The 19,260-nt window shown below is 41.5% G+C and overlaps 1 protein-coding gene across 3 annotated transcripts in view; it reads right to left on the bottom strand.

The window, feature by feature from the left end:
* FSTL4 (follistatin like 4) overlaps positions 1–19,260 on the bottom strand; it is a 645,791-nt gene that overhangs the window by 242,139 nt on the left and 384,392 nt on the right. For 2 of the 3 annotated variants that reach the window (XM_089530298.1, XM_089530316.1), the window contains exon 6: positions 17,662–17,782. In XM_089530298.1, the coding sequence (XP_089386424.1) occupies positions 17,662–17,782 (121 nt within the window). The remainder of the gene's footprint in view (positions 1–17,661; positions 17,783–19,260) is intronic. The other variant, XM_089530307.1, reaches the window with a different exon arrangement.

Here is a 19,260-nt window from a genome sequence, read left to right as displayed (position 1 = left end):
GTCTAGATGATAAATGAGATCTCCTGCAACTTCACAGTTGCTAGAAGAAAGTAAGAAATTTCTATTCATGGATCAAAGCTGCAAAATTACAGAGCATGAAAGGACCTGGGTTAACTAATCCAGTCTCCTGGGCTGTGCAGATTCACTGGAACTAAATCATCTCAGACAGAAGTTCATCCTGCCTCTGCTGCCACCCCGCCTCCTGGGAAGATTCCCTTATAATATTCTAATATAGCATAATTACATAATCCCCCCTAATAATTAAGATAGTACCAGAATGTTTATCTGCCATATTGCACACCCTAATGAGAAACAAGTATCCTGTTCTGCAATATAATCCAAAGGATCCTGACCTGTGAAATCAGGGTTCAGGGACATAGATAGGCCTTGAAGAATTGGGAGACCTACCCATCAATTTTATTTTGCTTTCTTCCTGCTCTCTTTACATTTTTATCTAACACATGCAAGCACATTTGGTCACTGTGTGATGGTTGCTCTTATGCCTTCATGCTGCATCAAGGATTATATATGGAGAATACAGTAAATTAAAAAAAATACCAGTATATGGATTCAAACAGTGCAGGAGTCAAGCACATCAGAAGCTGAGCTCTCTTATGTTCAAGATGGTTGGTGCTCCCCCCTTCCCAGCCACCCCCACCAACAGAATATAGGGTTATCACACTGAATGGCTTATAATTCATTCTTCTGGGAGGCACTGAATAAACAGGCTGTTTAATAACACTGTTGCAGAGTATATTTTTGAGGTAAACATGGCTCAAAGGCAATTGCTTCAATCACTTTGAAGGAAACTTCATTCCTTCCCTCGGGAGTCTTAAGTATGATCTTTCAACATTGCCTTAGTGTGATGTGGCGGACTCAGGCTTCCTTGACTAGTATGGCATCTTTGAAGTACAGCTATAGCATAGCTCATGGGGGAAACAAATCAATGTTGGTAAACTAATGAATTATTTCCTATTTTTGGCACCAAGACTGGGAGGAACATGAAAGAAAACCACATACTGAAGTGGTAAAGCCTGTTGGGCAAAGCATAACATTCTGCTGAAGGATACTTTAGCACCAGGACAGGACCATAGCAAGCTGCAGATAATGACAAGCTTGCCAGAGAGTAAGTTGCATTGAACTCAATGGGACTTACTGATGAACAGACACATATAGGGGTTGTAGGTTTAGAAAAGAAATGATCCTTGAGCACAATGCTTCCCCTTGGTTAGCACTGAGAAATAGATGTGTCTGATTAGTCCTTCAGTAGGTAACAAGTTTTTTAAACTGAACAGAAGAAGAAGAAGAAGAAGAAGAAGAAGAAGAAGATTCCTATGGAAACAAACAGGGAATGACTGTGAATGATTAGAATAAGCACAACATCTGCTCTATGTCAAAGTAAGAGGTTACAATCAAATAAGCTCTCCTAACATATTGTAGAAACTGATTTGAAAAGTAAGGATCTCTATACCTTTAATATGTGCATTTGTGTTTTGAAAAAAATAGTTTTACCTGGGGAAAGAAGGCATACCAGTTGGTTATTATCCAAACATAAATATCAAATACCATGCTGGGTTTTATGTTTCAATGGTGCTGTACAGACCGGCGAAAGCGCTGGCCTGCATACATACTAGGGTTGCCTCGGGGTGCTGCTTATATACGCCCTGCAACCCTAGTACATAATATGTATGTCAAAATGGCAGTGCCCAGTATACACGTCCCGGGGCCATTGTGATGCCGCAAGTGCACCATTGGCGCATTGTGGCGTCACAATGGCGCCATATAAAGAACCCAATTTTTAAGGGTTCTTTTTGCTCCGTGGGGAAGCCCCACGGTCTGGAGGCTGCAGCTTCCCCGCGGAGCAAACTAGGGCGGTGGGAGACCACCTGCTTTGGGTGGTCTGTATCCTGCCAATGACAATCAAATAGTCAAATGTTCAGGAAATGCCCAAGAGTTCAATCATTCCCAGAATTCAGAAACATATTTTTAAACTACTGAAAATTTTAGTTGCAAGGTCCAAAATGTAGTTATTACCTTTGACTGTATCTGGAACCCAAAGTATCTTGCTATCAGTATGCAAAGGGATCTTGCAGCACCCTTGGGACTTCAAAGCAGCTGCAAACGGCTTTATTTTGCCCATCTGTTTCACCTTTAATTGAATGAAAGACATAGTGTCAGCTTTCATAGACTTGGTTTACATCCTGAGATGAATGGAGTGAACTGGTGCCATGCATCTCAGGAAATAGATCTTTTGCTCAGTTATGGGTGAAACAAATAGGCAAATAAAGTGGTTTCCAGCTGCTTTGAAGGTGAGGCATTTAGATAACATGCTTCAAAAGCAGATGGAAACTGGACTGAAGCTGCAGTCTGGGGCTAAAAATCAGAGGAAAAGGAAGCTGGGATAGTCCAGTGAATTTCCAGATTAACACTACTATGGCCCAGGACAGATGGGCCAAAAACGGCATGCCACTACTGATACTAGGGTTCTGGAGCGGGCGGCAACCACACACTTCGGAACCCTAGCACGTCATGGCGGCAGCCTAATGGTGGCCTCCCATCCACACAGGGGTTGCCATCTTGACATAAGCGACACTCAGCATATAGATGTCGCTGCATGTCTCTTACATCATGAGTGCGCTAATTGTGCACTCATGATGTGCGTACGCTATCCTAAAAAGAACCTTTTTTTTCCCGGGTTCTTTTTAAGGCAGAAGGATGGCAGGCAGTTTGGCTGCTGCTGTGTCCCTCCATAGGCAAACAGGCTGCCACCAGCCCACCCTTTTGGGGCAGTTTGTACTGGGCCTATGTCTCTGAATTCCAGTTATAGATGACTATACCATGTCACTGTATTCATTCTTCCATACACACATAGTGTACTGTTGAAAATCCTCCCTCTCCTCGATCCTGTGGGAGAGGCAGGATACAAATAAAATTTATTATTATTACTGTTGTTGTTGTTGTTGTTTTTGTTGTTGTTGTTCTCCCTGAAAGCCAATGTGGCTTTAGAGCCAATAGGAGCACTACAGACATAGTATTTGCCCTTAGACAACTGCAAGAGAAATGTAGAGAGCAGAACAAAGGACTCTATGTAACATTTGTCGACCTCACCAAAGCCTTCGACACTGTGAGTAGAAAAGGTCTGTGGCAGATCCTGGAATGACTAGGATGCTTCCCCCCCCCCCCCCAAATTCCTCAAAATGATCATACTGCTACATGAAGGCCAGCAAGGTCAAGTCAGATATGGCGACGCTCTCTCGGAGCCCTTTCTAATAACAAACATTGTGAAACAAGGTTGTGTTCTCGCTCCAACTCTATTTACAATCTTCTTCAGCATGATGCTCCAAAGGGCTATGGCAGATCTCAAAGAAGAAGACGGCATTTATATACGCTACCGTACTGATGGTAGCCTGCTTAACTTAAGCCGCCTGAGGGCCCGTACTAAGACTCTAAACTATCTAGTCCATGAGCTGCTTTTTGCTGACGATGCTGCCCTCGTTGCCCATACGGAAGCAGCTCTGCAGCGCCTAACATCTTGTTTTGCAACAGCTGCAGAGCTCTTTGGACTGGAAGTCTGTCTGAAGAAAACGGAAGTTTTCTACCAGCTGGCACCTCGGGAAGAACACTACCATCCCCACATCACTGTGGGCACATCTGTGCTTAAGTCCATCCAGCAGTTCATCTCCCTGGGAAGCATCATCTCCTCAGATGCCAAGATTGATAAAGAGATCGATCACAGACTGGCAAAGGCATATAGTGCATTCGGAAGGCTTCACAAAAGAGTCTGGAGTAACAAACACTTGAGGCAAAGCACAAAAATCAGTGTGTATAGAGCCATGTACTGTCTATTCTGCTTTATGGGTCTGAAACATGGGTCACCTATCGCCAACACCTACGACTCCTTGAACGCTTTCATCAGTGCTGTTTACGCACAATTCTAAATATACACTGGACTGACTATGTGATGAATGTTGCTGTCCTCGAGCAAGCAGGGATCACCACCATTGAGGCCATGCTATTGAGGACACAGCTGCACTGGGCAGGACACGTTTCTAGGATGAAGGACTATTGTCTCCCCAAAATAGTATTCTATGGTGAACTCGCCACGGGTCAGCGTAAGAGGGGCGCCCCAAAGAAGAGATACAAGGACTCCCTGAAACAACATCTCAGGCTTGGCCAAATTGATGACCAGCAATGGTCTGCCCTGGCCTCGCATCGGGAGGCATGGAGACGCACTATCCACGATGCTGCAGCCTTTTTTGAAAACTCATGGCGAACGAGTCTCGAAGAGAAACGACAACGCAGAAAGAACCACAACCCGGAAACATCACCCAAGGAGACTTTCTGCTGTGCTTTCTGCAACCAGACCTGTTTGTCCCAGATTGGCCTTTTTAGTCACCAATGCGCTTGTACAAAGCGCGGGATGAGTCCTTCCTGAATCTTTGTTCGCGAAGCAAAGCCAGAGAGATTGTTGTAGTTGTTGAATCATAATTCCTGACAGTGAAAAGGGGAGCTTTAGAGCAGCATTTCTTTCTTTCTTTCTTTCTTTCTTTCTTTCTTTCTTTCTTTCCTTTTTTTGTCAGAACATTGTTGGGAAGCAAGAGCTTGGGGGCGGGAGGTTTAAAATTTAATTGCAGAACCTCCTTCAGACTGAATTCATTTTCAGGAACATTCTCAGGAGCCACCTTTTATTTGTGATTGGACTGGAGAAAGAGAGGATCAAAATGCTAAATGTTTTTGCTTAAAAGTCCTATGACCACTAACAAAGCCTGAGGGATGCATTTGATTCAGTGTCATGACCAAGGGGGGAAAGATAATCTCGGAAACCCCAGAGCATCAGTCTGCGATACTAGACAGACTCAGGGATTTGTCCCCAGGGTTGCAGTTCCTTACATTAAATTATCTTCAGAGTAAACTCCCCCTTCTAATCTGCTGTCCTGATGATTCTTGAGACCCTCTGAATTTATTTACATTTGAAAAAAAACACAACCCAAGCATATTAATTATATTCATGCAATTCATGTCATGTTTTGTTCGGCTATTGATGTGTTCTCCTTTAACCCATGGCTTCCCAGTTCATATCCAACGCAGTCTGACAACAATCTGGCTTTCCAGCAAATGAACACTCAAGATCTGAAGCCTGTTCAAATAAAAGTAAGCTCACACATTAATATCCTTTGGGGATCTCCTCTTTAAATGACTATTGGCTCATGGGAAGCAACCATCACATTTCAAGCACCAGAAAGCTTTCATCCCACCTCACATCACTTCAGATACAGTGAAGGCAATTCATGTGCTCATCCACAAGCAATCAAGTGGTGAATCATGAATAATGATGCATAAAATAATGGGTATATACATGTGAATCTTTCTCAAAATGTCACTTCTAAAGAAAAAAGCTGTTAATTTCAACAAAGAAAGAAAATATATTTTACAGTTTACTTCATTATTTTTCAGTTTGACAGAAACAAAATGTGTATTATAACCAGAGTTTGAAAGTCACTTTGTATTCACCCATGCTGCTTGAATAGCCAGAAACCTTCCCAAGCTCACATTATAACACATGTGGATGGGCATTCCCCCCCAAAGGAAATCCTATCTAAGTTGGATGGGTGGATAAAGGACAGAGGAGAAGTGTTTTTGGCCTTGGAGAAAAATGTCAACTTCTAAAACATTAAAGACTATATTGGAACTTCTCTAATTTCTTTTGTCCCCCCCCCCCTTGCTTTTTTGTATTGTTTCCACAAAGAAAAAAATGTCAGACCAGACCAGGTTAGGTGGGCGGGGGGGTGTGTTGCCTTGGTACATAAGAACACCTTGTCTCTCACCAGGAACCACATCCGTCAAACTTCCTTTATCGAATGTATTTACTTGACCCTGAAGGCCAGGGACAGTCTAGGGATTTTGTTGGTGTATCGGCCACCCCGTGCGCTAACAGACTCCCTTAATGAGCTGACACAGTTGGTCTCGGAGCTGATACTGGAAACACCCAGGCTACTTGTCCTGGGTGATTTCAACATCCCCTTCGCGGCCAACTATGTTCCATCCGGTGCGGCTCGGGAATTCATGGATACCATGGCGGCCATGGGCCTGTCCCAACTGGTCTCGGGTCCGACGCATTTTGCGGGTAATACACTCGATTTGGTCTTTTGTACGAACGCGGAAAATCCGTGGGCGGAAATAACTAATATTTCTGCTCTGTCATGGACGGATCATTTCCTGTTGGAGGCGAAAATCAAGGCTCCTACCCAGATCCCCCCCGGGGGTGGTGGACCTATTAGAATGGTCCACCCTCGAAGGCTGATGGAACCCAAAAGGTTCCAGGAAGCCCTAGAGGGGCACATCATTGGAAATGACAGCGACTCTGTTGATGCCCTGACTGGTATCTGGGATACCGGTCTCTCCCAAGCGCCCTCTCAGGCCTGCTTCCAAGTGAAAGCCCTGGTATATGGAAGATCTCCGGGCGAGGAAGCGGATTCTGCGATGGCTAGAGCATCGCGGGCGGAAACACCTACGCTTAGCCGACAAGACTCTTCTAGACCGCCTTTTGGAGGACTACGGAGAGGCGATACGAGCAGCTAAGAACTCGTTCTATGGTGCTCGTATCGCGTCCTCGGAGTCGCGTCCAGCAGAGTTGTTCAGGGTAGTCAGGGAGCTAACTCAGCTCCCTCCTGCCCCGAACCAGATCCTTGAACCTTCTAAGGCCTGCTGCGACCAATTTAACAACTTCTTCGCGGATAAAACCTCTCGGATAAGCGAAGGTCTTAACGCTGGCATTAGGGCAGAACCCAGAGTAGAGGCGTCCAGAGCCTCCGTGAACTCTATTAAACTGGATCAGTTTGAGATGGTTAGTACCGATGATGTGGACAAGATCCTTGGAAGTGTTCGGAAGACAACCTGCTCTCTCGATCCCTGTCCCTCATGGCTAGCGGCTCAGGGGGGACCAGTGGTAACTTCATTGTTACACCGGATTATAAATACATCTTTGAGGGATGGGCAATTTCCATCCAGCTTAAAATTGGCCATTGTAAAACCGCTGTTAAAAAAGCCCTCCCTCAACCCCCTGATGTATAATAATTATCGGCCAGTTTCGCTGCTGCCATTTTTGGGGAAGGTGATCGAGAGGGCGGTTGCAATTCAGCTTCAATCGATCTTGGACGATACAGATTATCTGGACCCATTTCAAACCGGCTTTTGGGCGGGTTACGGGGTTGAGACTGCCATGGTCGACTTGGTCGATGATCTCCGGCTGGGCATCGACAGGGGAAGCGTGTCCCTGTTGATGCTCTTGGACATCTCAGCGGCTTTCGATACCATAGACCATGGTATCCTTCTGGAGCGCCTGGCCGAGGTGGGAATTGGGGGCACTGCGCTCCAGTGGTTCCGTTCCTACCTCCCTGGGAGGTTCCAGATGGTGCAGCTGGGAGACGTGTGCTCCGATAAGAGGGCCCTTACATCTGGGGTCCCTCAAGGAGCCATTCTGTCTCCCATGCTTTTTAACATTTACATGAAACCGCTGGGAGAGATCATCCGGAGACATGGGGCACGGGGTTATCAGTACGCTGATGACACCCAAATAGTCTTCTCTATGTCTCCGACAGTTGCAGTGACTGAGGATGGCATCTCTCCTCTCGTGGCCTGTCTGGAGTCGGTAATGGGCTGGATGAGGGAAAACTGACTCAGTCTGAATCCAGAGAAAACGGAGGTACTCGTGATTGGCTCCCCCGGCCCGGGGATGGCGGTGGTTCCACCTGTCCTGAACGGGATCACGCTTCCCGTGAAGGACTCGGTACGCAGCCTGGGGGTGCTCCTTGACTCGTCTCTCCACCTTACAGCTCAGGTGGACGCGACGGTCAGGAGCACCTGTCATCAGCTTCGGCTGATTCGCCAGCTGCGTCCCTTCCTGGACCGGAGGCACCTTGAAACGGTAGTACACCCTCTGGTAACCTCTACATGGGGCAGCCCTTGTACCATACCCGGAAGCTACAATTAGTGCAAAATATGGCAGCCAGGCTGGTTACTGGCATATCCAGAGCCAGCCACATAACACCAGTGCTCAAAGACCTGCACTGGCTGCCTATTCACTTCCGGGCGCAATACAAGGTGCTGGTTATTACCTATAAAGCCCTAAATGGCTTGGGCCCAGGATACCTTGAGGACCGCCTCTCCCCATACAATCCGCCCCGCTCTCTCAGAACATCTGGGCAGCAGTTATTGAGGGTCCCAGGGGCCAGGCTAGCCTCTACGTCTAGGAGAGCCTTCACCATCTTGGCCCCAACCCTCTGGAATTCCCTGCCCATTGAGCTCCGCTCGGCCACCTCCCTGGCCCAGTTTAAAAAGGGGCTTAAAACCTTCCTGTTTAGGTCAGCATTCACTGACACATGCCCCAATTAGCTCTTCCCCTCCCTATGCCAGCAGTGGCAAGCTGGGTAGATTGTTTTGATTCTTGTTGTATTGTTGTATTTTAATTTTAATTGTATACCCATGTCATTTGTATGAATGTTTTATAATGTTGTACACCGCCCCGATTATATAGAAGGGCGGTATAGAAATAAATTTATTATTATTATTATTATTATTATTATTATAAGGTCAAATGTTCCACAAACCGTGAGCAGGGGAAAAGTTGCAGTGGGACCTTTATATGCAATTGTATTCTTTGTACAGAAAATAAGAATGTAAGAAATGGGGAACAATTACTGCTACATACTTTGAATTCCCAAAGAAGCCATTGGCTCATACCCAGATTGTTAAATTACTTGAGATATATCAAATTGCTTGAGACAATACTGTTCTTCTTGTTCCAACTAGAGTAGACCCACTGAAAAAAGTGCTAAGTCAACAGTTAGGAAAATCCCTTTGACTCAGGTGTAGTTGAGATCAGTAATTGATACTTGGCCTAAATGTAAAAAATAGTTTAAATATTTCAGGTTAATGTGGAAGTTGGACACAAGTGACCTATGGGTGAAGACACTGTTTTTAGCAGCCACAATAAAACAACATTCCCCCCAAAGTATATTTCATTTCATCAGATACAGTTGTATTCTTGCTTCTTAAATGACAACATTCAACTGAGGGGCTGCATTACATTGTCACCAAGCCTGATACAATGTTGAGCCAAGCTGTCACAAATGAATGACATTCTGGAGAACTCTAATGAGCACTGAGTTATAATTTACAGAGACTTTAACTTCAGTGTTAATGACATGTTATTAATTCACACAATGTTGACAAGACAGAATCATTGTGACGGAGTGCTTGTTTTCCCTCTGTTTGACACATTTGTATTGCTAATTGACCTGCCCAGATTGATTACTGTACATTATACAGTACTAGAAGCTCATATTTCCCCCACTAGCCAGAACATCACACCTGCCAACTTCCTCCTTCATCATTGCATTAGGGAATTATATAAAGGTAAAGCCATAAGTGACTTGCCTAATTTTAATGACCTCTAGTCAGATTTCATTCCAAAACATCTATTCAAAAGCAATCATCTGAACATATTTAAAGTCCTATCCAGCTTGTCTATGAGCTTTCCAAATTAGTACCCTCTCTCTTGTCAGTTAATTAGGAGCATTCTATGATGGAGTTTATCTGTAGATGTTCTCTTTTTCCTACTGTTTTGTAGGTTATTATATGGTAAAAACTGCCATGTTAGCACTTTACCAGTGGTTCTCCAAGGACTGAGTCACACATTCATGTTTCTCACTGGGTGATCACAACATTACAAGTGATAACCTTCATGTAGGCAAAAGCCATCATGGATCTGATGCCACAGACATTATTTTGGTTTCACAGCATCTCAAGACAAACTCAGCAGGTTTCCAAAGAAGCAGCTGACTCATTCAAATATGACACATTCTCTACCGTTCTGTGTTTAGTCAGAAGCAATTTCATTGATTCATTCTGCCTTGCTTCTAGGTAAACAATGTAGATGAAAGTATTTGTTAATGGTGTCCCCAAGCTGCCATTGCCTTTTATTAAAAAAAAAAAAAACCTATGCAAGATCAGACCAAAGGATTACCTAGCCCAGTGTATTAGTTACCCCAAGCTCTTAAGAGGAAGGATGGGGTAGAAGTCAAATAAAGAAATACAGATAAATTATGTTCACATAACAGAGCAGTAAAGATCGGAGGGAGAAATATCAACAGTCTAAGATATGCAGATGACATGATACTAATAACAGAAAACAACATGGATCTGGAACACTCTCTGAAGTAGGTGAAAGAAGAAAGTGCAAAGTCAGATTTAATGCTGAATATAAAGAAAACAAAAATAATGACCACAGAGGAACTACACAAATTCTACCTAGACAATGAGGAAATTGAAATACTTAAAGAGTTCCCATTCTTGGATTAAAATTTGACCAGAATGGAGACTATGGTCAGGAAATCAGAAGACTGAGAATGGGAAGGGCAGCTAGGAAGGAACCAGGCAAGATCATAAAGAGCAAAGATATGCAACTAAAGTTAGAATCGTCCAAACCATTGTATTCCCTCTCACCATGTACAGCTGGAAGAGCAGGTCAGTGAAGAAGGCAGATAAGAAGAAAATCAACACATTTGAGATGTGATGCTGGAGAAGAGAGCTGAGGATGCCATGGATAGCCAAAAAGACAAACAAATGGATCCTTGAGCAGATAAGGCTAGAAATATCCCTGGAAACCAAGATGATCAAACTGAGGCTGTCTTACTTTGACCACATAATGAAAAGGCATGAGTCATTAGAAAAGACAATAATGCTAATAAAGATGAAAGGCAGTAGAAAGAGAGGAAGACCACATACAAGATGAATAGATTCAATCAGGTAGGTCACAGGGATGAAATTACAATAACTAAGTAGAGCAGTAGGGGACAGGGGTTCTTGGAGATGTTTCATTCATAGGGTTGCCATGGGTCAGGGATGACTCAAGGGCAGTTAACAACAACAAAGTAGAGAACTGGTTTTCTTTGAGAAGAGCACCATCAGAACATGAAGGCACCATAGGCACATTGCATCAAATACACATGACATTTTTTAAAAATTAAAACTCAGCTTTTTTTGCTAATGGATATGTAAAGAAGTCACCTGCAGAAGTCATCAGTAGATTGGGAGAATAAGACCTAAATCAAGTTGCTAATTCTTATTGAACCCATCAGATTTAGACAAGTGTTGACTTCCCATTCAGCAAATGATTCAATGGATCTTCTCTAGCTGGGACTACCAATTCGAATTTGGCTCAAAATTCCACTCAGAAAGGTAAAAATGTGCTAAAAATGTCAATCTTTTCTTAAGTTTAGTAATTTAATTTAAACAATTTATACTTTGTTGTTGTGTGCCTCCAGATCATTTTTTAAAAAAACTTACGGTGACCCTAAGGTGAGCCTATCGTAGGGTTTTCTTGGCTGGTTGGGGGTGGTTGGGTTGCCATTGCCATCCTCTGAGGCTGAGATAGTGTGACATTCTCAAGGTTACCCAGTGGGTTTTTATGCTTAAGTGGGAATCAAACCCTGATCTCCCAGAGTCATAGTCCAACACTCAGATTGCTACACCATTAGGGCTCTCACAGTTTATACAGTATACTAGCCAGGATATAGTTGCCCTGCTTGCAAATGCCACTGCATGTATATATAAGTCATCTTTGGTACTTCTCTAGATTGAAGGATTTGTTGGCATCCACTTCTATAGCTTCCATATCGCACAGCTCCTCTGACTATCCACTTTAAATCAACGTTTAGCTGTTATAAAGGTGAGTTGGACAGTTGCTCTTTGCCACTGCTTAAAATAATGCGGTCTCAAAAAATTGCACAGATTTCCATAGGACATTGCTTCCTCAGGAGAAGTTCTGTTTCTTTAAGAAATGGTTTTTCACAATGAGTGGTACACCTTAGTTTTATTCAGGGAGAGGCAACTCTTCCTGAATTCTGGGAGCATTATCTTTTTTACGATTAAACAAAAACCATCAGAGAGGCTCCCAGCTCCCTACCATAATTCTCTCATTACTTCCACCCTGCTGTGTGGGAAGAAGCTAGCTTACTTGTAAATGACAAATCTCAGACAGAAATTCATATTTCTTCAGATTTTATAAAAGTATCATGCTGAGACTACCATAATGATCTCCATTTATGTTCTGTTGCTTCCATCTTCACAACAGAATCTGGACATTTGGGAGGGAAGAAGGAATGGGAGAATACTGATATTTTGCTAAAGCTGAAGATAATATGAAATTCCTCACCCCCACATGCACACCATGCCACCTTCTTTTAAAAATAAGCCAAACCACATCACTTGGTCAGCATTTTATCACTGGTTTACAACATGTATATATTTTTATAAGTCACCTAGCAGCCAGAATTACAACTTTGCAGTGATGTGTACTAAAATGGGAATGGTAAAATCGTTTCACTGTGTGAAGAAAAGAAGTTCTGGGATACAGGCAAACCTGTAATCACAGTCATACAGAGAAAAACCATAGATGCTTTAACACTTAAAGGTAGTCAGAAAATTGGAGAGTACAGCTTGTCAAATTCAGGAGATTTTCTTCATACAGCCTCCTGATTCATACAGCTGAAGCATTTGCTGAAACACATCTAACATAAGTATTTTGGGAGATAGTGTCATTGAGTCATGATGTCACTGACTGATGGTATTAATTAGACTGCAATAAATGTTAACCTATTGAAAATGCCTACTGAACATTCTGAAAAAAATGCTAAATTAAGCCTGTGCAGATCTAAAGAGTGATCAAGAAATCAAAGTAGGATTTGTTTTAGCCTAATAGTTTATGGAAACCACATGAACAGATAAATTACACAATTCAATATTAATCATTGTAAGCAACAATAATAAGCTTATTGGCAATCCTAAGTCATGACCATTTCATGTGTGGTGAACATTTCATCCTATACTAGTTTCCTTTTCATTTTTCATGATGCCAGTGAGTTTATTTAAGGGCTTGTAATTATGAACTGACAGCCAGCATGGTGTACTGATTTGAGTGTTGGACAGCTCAGGAGAACAGGGTTTGACTCCCCACTGGGCCATGGAAACCTACTAGGCACTCTTGACAAGAAAATCCTCTAATAAGTTTGCTATAGATTGGAACTGACTTGAAGGCACAGAACAACAAACTATGCATCCTTGAATCTGAGAAGAATTCCTCTTTTATCTGCCTTCCACCAAACCTTTTCCCTAGCCATTCCCAACCTTCATCCTGCCCTCACCATTGCTGTAGTTCTTCCAAAACCTACATTTCTTAAAGGCTTCTGTTCTGTTTAACATCTCAACAGGTAGGAGAGATGAGAAGAAGGTGATGGAGACCTTCCTCCTGATTGCTGGTATTGAAATGCCAGCCCATTAAGATAGAAGAATTGATTTCTGTGGGTTTGTTGGCAGGATGGGTGGTGGACTCATGGGGTAGGTGAAATTATTGGTAAAATCCAACAGTGTCCATCCATCCATGGAATGAAAAGATCTGGCAGTGGCATCGCTAGTAGAGTGCAGGGGTGGGGTCCACACCAGGTGACACACCAGAAGAGGGGTGACACCAAGTCAGTGTCATGGGTTCACAATCATGGCAGTTTCCTCCTCAAATGGAGGCTGCAACCATGGTGAAGGACGTAGGCGAGTGTGCCCCTCATGGCTTTGTGGCAGTTTCCTTCTCAAGAGTAGGCTGCCATGGCAGCGAAGGAGAAAAAGTGCACCTTTTAGGCACCCCCTTGTTAATCCTCCAGGCAGCCCCACACACACCAGGTGACACCAGGGATGGGAACATCACTGAGCACCAGTGGAATGCATTTCCTCATCATGCATCTTCCTCCTGCTCACTATACCTTACCCTGTGTTTCAAAGACTTTGGGAAACCTCTAGAACAGGTTTGGGAAGTGCCAGACTCTGGAAAAGGAAGAGGCCGGGGGGGGGGGGGATTCTGTTGCATAAATGCTGACCTGCAATATGTAGCACTCCATGGGTGCCCTGTATATAGATTGACTCAGAAAAAAGAAATAAGGAACGTCTATAGTTTGTTTCAATCCAATTCAAGCTGAGGAAAACTTATGCACCACTAATTACAACCCAACCACAATATGTGTTAAACAGCCATGAATTGCAGTCTCTGATAACAAACTAAACCTGTTTGCTTTCTTGTTGGACACAACAGCTTCACTATGCCATTGCCAGTAAGGAAACATGCCTTTTCTGCTCTGTGGCAGCCGAGGAAACATTTTCCTGACTGACTACATTCCATTATTAATACAGAGTAGACTCTGATAAACTGCATGTCATAGGAACTAGCCACTTCAATAGCTGACCAGCAGTTCAAAGGTGATCCTCTGGTGGTTATGCTGGGTTACAGCTCATATTGCATTGATAAGATTCTATAGTTTGTTATGGGTTTAACTACCCTATAATTTCAAACTCTTCTTACTAATTTTGGTCTCTGTGTAATTTTTTGCACCTGTCTCAGACTTCATTGCCTATTTAAAAGTCAATGAACCACAAATACTTTCAAAGGCTTGTGGAATTTGTCTTATGTTTCCTGTGACTTTGAAAAACCATTGATCCACATACAGTTCCCAGTAACTGTGTGTTAGGTTTTTATGGCAAGGTTAATTCTCTTTATGGCCTACTTAACACATGAGGTTATATTTTTTATTACACATCTATTCTTCCAGATAGGATGCAATGAATTAAATGCAACCACAGTGGAAAACAGATCCAGTGTGCTAACTAAGCTCTATATTTTTTTCCCCAGACCCTTTTAGGTAAATAAAAACACAAGCCTTTAAAACTGATAATTAAAAAAAACACATAAGCTTTATTTATTTCTTTATTTTTGTTTGAATTTAAGAAGAGCAAAAAGACATAAAAAAGAAGGTCCATTTCCATTTCAGAATAGCTTTTTCATGCTTAAGTAACAAAAATAGTACAGAAAAAATTCTTGAAGTAAAACCCTACTGCTCTTGGAAGTCTTGGAGAAAAAATAAAATAAAACTTTCATTTGATTCTGAAGTTTCAAACATCAGAGAAAGAGTAATTGCCCAAAATCTGTAACTTCAGAACTCCTAAAAGCAGATTATTGGTACAAAAATAGAAAATGCAGGCTGTATGCTGAATTTATTCATAACTTCAAAATCCCATTGGAAATGGTTCTGGTACTGTTGACAATCTCCTCTAGAGGCTAATTCCCATTTAGGCAATATCTGTACTGGTTATGCGTAAGTTCCTCGGTTTATCTCATGATTAATTTCTCTCCTTCCTCTCCACATTTCTCTGAGAACTACCAAAAGAAAACAGCTTTCTAAGAGTTCTCCAAGCACATTTCAAAAGACAAGGAAAATCAAAGGAACTCATCCAATTTACCACTGCCAGGACAAAGAAAAGAAGGCAAAAGTGAGGAGGGCTGCTGCCAATAACAGATCGTGTATAAACTCAATCCTTGTGACCATCACAAACGCTGCATCTGCACTGCTGAACTAATCCAGTCTCACACCACTTTAACTGTCATAGCTCAATACTATGGAATATTGGGAAATGTAGTTTGTTGTGGCAGCAGAGCTCTTTGACAAAAAAAGGCTAAATGTTTCACAAAACTACATGTCCCAGAATCCCATAGCATTGAGTCATGGCAGATGAAGTGGTGTCAAAGAGCAGTGTGGATGCAGTCCAAGAGTATAATTCTGGATTTATTTAACTCATTTAATATAAAGCTTAGTCTCTTCTGGGCCTACCCCCCCTTTCCCTGGCATTGAATCAATATTTGCACCAGGAAAGGTGTCAAGATATATGGAAAGATAAGGAATGAAAAGGGATGAGAATCTATTACATAATCCATTACAAAGAGCAGGTATTTGAATGATAATGGGCTTTGAGGTGCATTGAATCCTCTGAAATTTTGCTTCCAAAAACTGGACAAGCAGTGCTTTCACCAAAAGATCACTATTGCTTGAACACCACACAAGAAGATATGGTCTTCAATAGTAGTCTTTTTATTTACTCTTCATAATGAATATAGCAAAAAAACAGAGAAATGACTTTAGCTCTCTCTCTCTCTCTCTTTGTGTGTGTGTGTGTGTGTGTGTGTGTGTGTATAATCAGATGAGGTGTTCTTGCTTTGATTGCTGTATACAACTGGAGTGCTATTATCTACAGCCCAGACAGAGTGAGGTCCCTGTAGCCATTCTCCAGCATACATTAAAATAAAATACATAAGCCACAATGGCAAAACTGCATTCTTCTCAATGTTCAAAGTGTCATCAAGTTTCCTCAGATCAAGTATCCATTAGTAGACAAAAGAGAGTTAAACATGTTCTCTGATAAAGCCGCTTCTTGTAAATAGCAAAAATGTCACATCACAGTAATGGAACCATCACAGCTACTATTACAGCAGTTTTCCACTGACATTTGTCCTACATGTTCATGTTAACAGCTGATTCACCAAATGTACAAGGAGGGAGCCCTACTTTCTTTCACCACTTGCTCTTAGTGTTATATTATCAGTGTAGGGGTAAGGAGATAGCAATTTGCCAGCTAAGGAGCAAAACCATGTAACAGCTCTCAAATGCACAGAAAGGAGAGGCTGCTCTTTTTTACCACATCTGACACGATATATTTTTTTTAAAAATTGCATTAGATTGCAACAAGATTTAATGAAAAACACACATAATTTATTAACACGCAGAAAGGCTACCGCATGACATTATGCTGTCCGACCTGCAGAAGCAAATGGCAGCTCCTCGTCATCCAGTTCAGAGTGAAGAGATAGAAAGGATATTCAAAAACATTCCAAAATGGTACAGAAAATCTCCATGCCAAGAGTCAGAAAACCAGAAACCTGGAATGATGAAAATCTTTGCAGTTTGGGATTTATTCTATGCAAATTTTTCACATTTTTATGTGTGCAGAAAACATCATTTTCTAAGTCGAAAACACTGTTCCTCTGCACAAACAGTATTTTCTGAAGAGTAAATGTTGCTTCTGTACAGAAATAATGTTTTCTGAAGAGAAAATGCTGTTACCTGTGCACAAAATGTTTTCTATACATCACCCCAAAAAACCCAAACATGTCTACATGAAATTGTTTTTTCAGTTCTATGCAGTTTTTGAAGACTTTCTCATAACATGAAGAAAACTGCAAAAATTACGTTTTGCTTCCAGAACAAAAATAGTGAAATATTATATCCATCTCAACATATGTAATACCCAATGCCAGCATTTTCTACCTTAGGCAGATGATCCCACAAGTACTCCAACAACACAACAATAAATGAATAAATCCATTAAAAATTGCTGACCTCTTGTAACACTCAAAATCTGTTGTCCAATAAAAAGGCTGATCCTGACAACAACTGGAGTTTCTATTTCTCCTCCTCATGGTATCTTAACATTTGTTTATTCCTGAAGCATTTGTTTTGCTCTAGCTATGCTCATTTGCTTTTATCAGCACCATTGCAAATACTACTCACCACACAGATTTTACACTGCTTGATACCATCTACTACCAAAGGCATTCTGTGGTGGCACAAGGAAACATACACATGTTCACCATTGCCTGGGGTCATTTTGAGGGTTTAAGTGGGAAGGAGTCACTGCCTGCAAGGAGAGAAGTCCCTCTCCTACTCCGCCTTCATTTCATTACAGGTTTCCAACACTTCAAAACCCAGTTCGAATAGTATCAAGACTTACGAAATGCAGTATAGAGTTCTTGTAGAGTTAGATAGCCATCATTGTTGTAATCATCAAAACGGAGCAGATCTTCTGGTGTACAATCCAATAAATCGTCGTCCAGATCTTCCCTTTTCATCTGCTATTGAGAAGGGGAGAAGGCATGGAATCATTAGCACTTATCAACAATTTTAATTGAATGAACTCTTCAATAGGAAAATGCAAGCACAGATGAATACTGGGCTCCTAGATGGGGAAAATGGCCACAGAAACAATGACAAGTATGTACAGAGAAAACCAATATTTTTATGGCAATGCCAACTTTTACCCTATACATTTTCATCACTGTTAATCTTCACAAGTGCTTTGTATATAATTCACTGTCTTAAAGGCAGAGATTACATAGATGATTGTTGATTTCATATATCATGAGACCATATAACATACAGGCACATTGCAGCAGATTTTGTAAATCAATGACTCAAATGGCATTATTATTGTGGCCTTGGGTTATTGTATTAGAGAAAAGCACAATAGGGTTTTTTTTTGTTAAAAAAATGGGGGGGGGGCTTATAATTACAGTATTTAAAAATGATAATTTATGAATACAAAGCATCCAAGTTATCCAAGAATAAAAACTAAATACAATATACTGTACTGAAGCTCCACATGAAAACTCTCCTATAAAGGAAGCCATGAAATTAATTATATATATTTTTTCTCTCCAGGGCATTATCAACTTTCCTGACATACTGTAGGTCCAGAACCCATTTTTTGTGTGTATAGTCCCAGAGTCCTTTGTTTTGTTTATAATTCCAAGCTTGGTCATTCCATTGATGGCAATTTCAAGAAATCATGCTTTTAAAAATGACCCTTCACCTAAGATAGAAAATGTTCAATAAAAGTGAGACCAACCATAACTTCCAGCATCAATCCTCCTAAAAATGGAAATTTCCTTTTGTCTACTTTTGTATTGAAAATTGATTAACTTTTCATAATACTGACAAGGTCCTTTGATTTAATGCCAGGAAAGAAACCACTTTAGCAGCTATGTATTCTGTAGATTTATTAAAGTGACTCCATAAATGCATTAAAGTTTTAAATGAAAATATCATTTCAATTACCACAGCTGTTAATAGGCTTGTATACTCACAACACAGACATTTATCCGATATGTCATAATCTCAAGGGGGGCAGAATTTCAATCAGGGGTTTTTCCAGTGACTAAGGCTGGACCTTCTGCTTGCTTATTGCAAAAGGCAGTTTTGTGTCAAAAGGAATTGTTTGACATTAATTGAAATAAATACGTTGGCTACTTTCCCAGGTCTAAAATCCAGTTTTCTTTATCTTTTCTAGCACTTTTTTCTTTCCCCACTTTGATATTGGGGAGTGGGAGGGAAAATTGGCAACTCTCTACAGGTTTTCTAATGCTGTCCAGATTGCTGCAACAAAAATATCTTCAGCAGTTTAAAAATGTTTTCTATCCTTTTAACCACATTTTTTACATCAACAAAGTTTTTTACATTAACACTCAAGGACCAGGATCCAGTGATGTCAACGGAGCTGAGCAGAATAATAAGTCATTCCCCTGCAATTCTCTGTCATTACAGATCTCTGGGA

This window comes from Sceloporus occidentalis, unplaced genomic scaffold, assembly GCF_023333645.1.
Source record: "Sceloporus occidentalis isolate IW3139 unplaced genomic scaffold, rSceOcc1.0.p SCAF_1, whole genome shotgun sequence".
NCBI classification, from domain to species: Eukaryota; Metazoa; Chordata; class Lepidosauria; order Squamata; family Phrynosomatidae; genus Sceloporus; species Sceloporus occidentalis.
The sequence above is the reverse complement of the archived record's forward strand: the minus strand, read 5'-3'. Positions and strand labels throughout refer to the sequence as shown.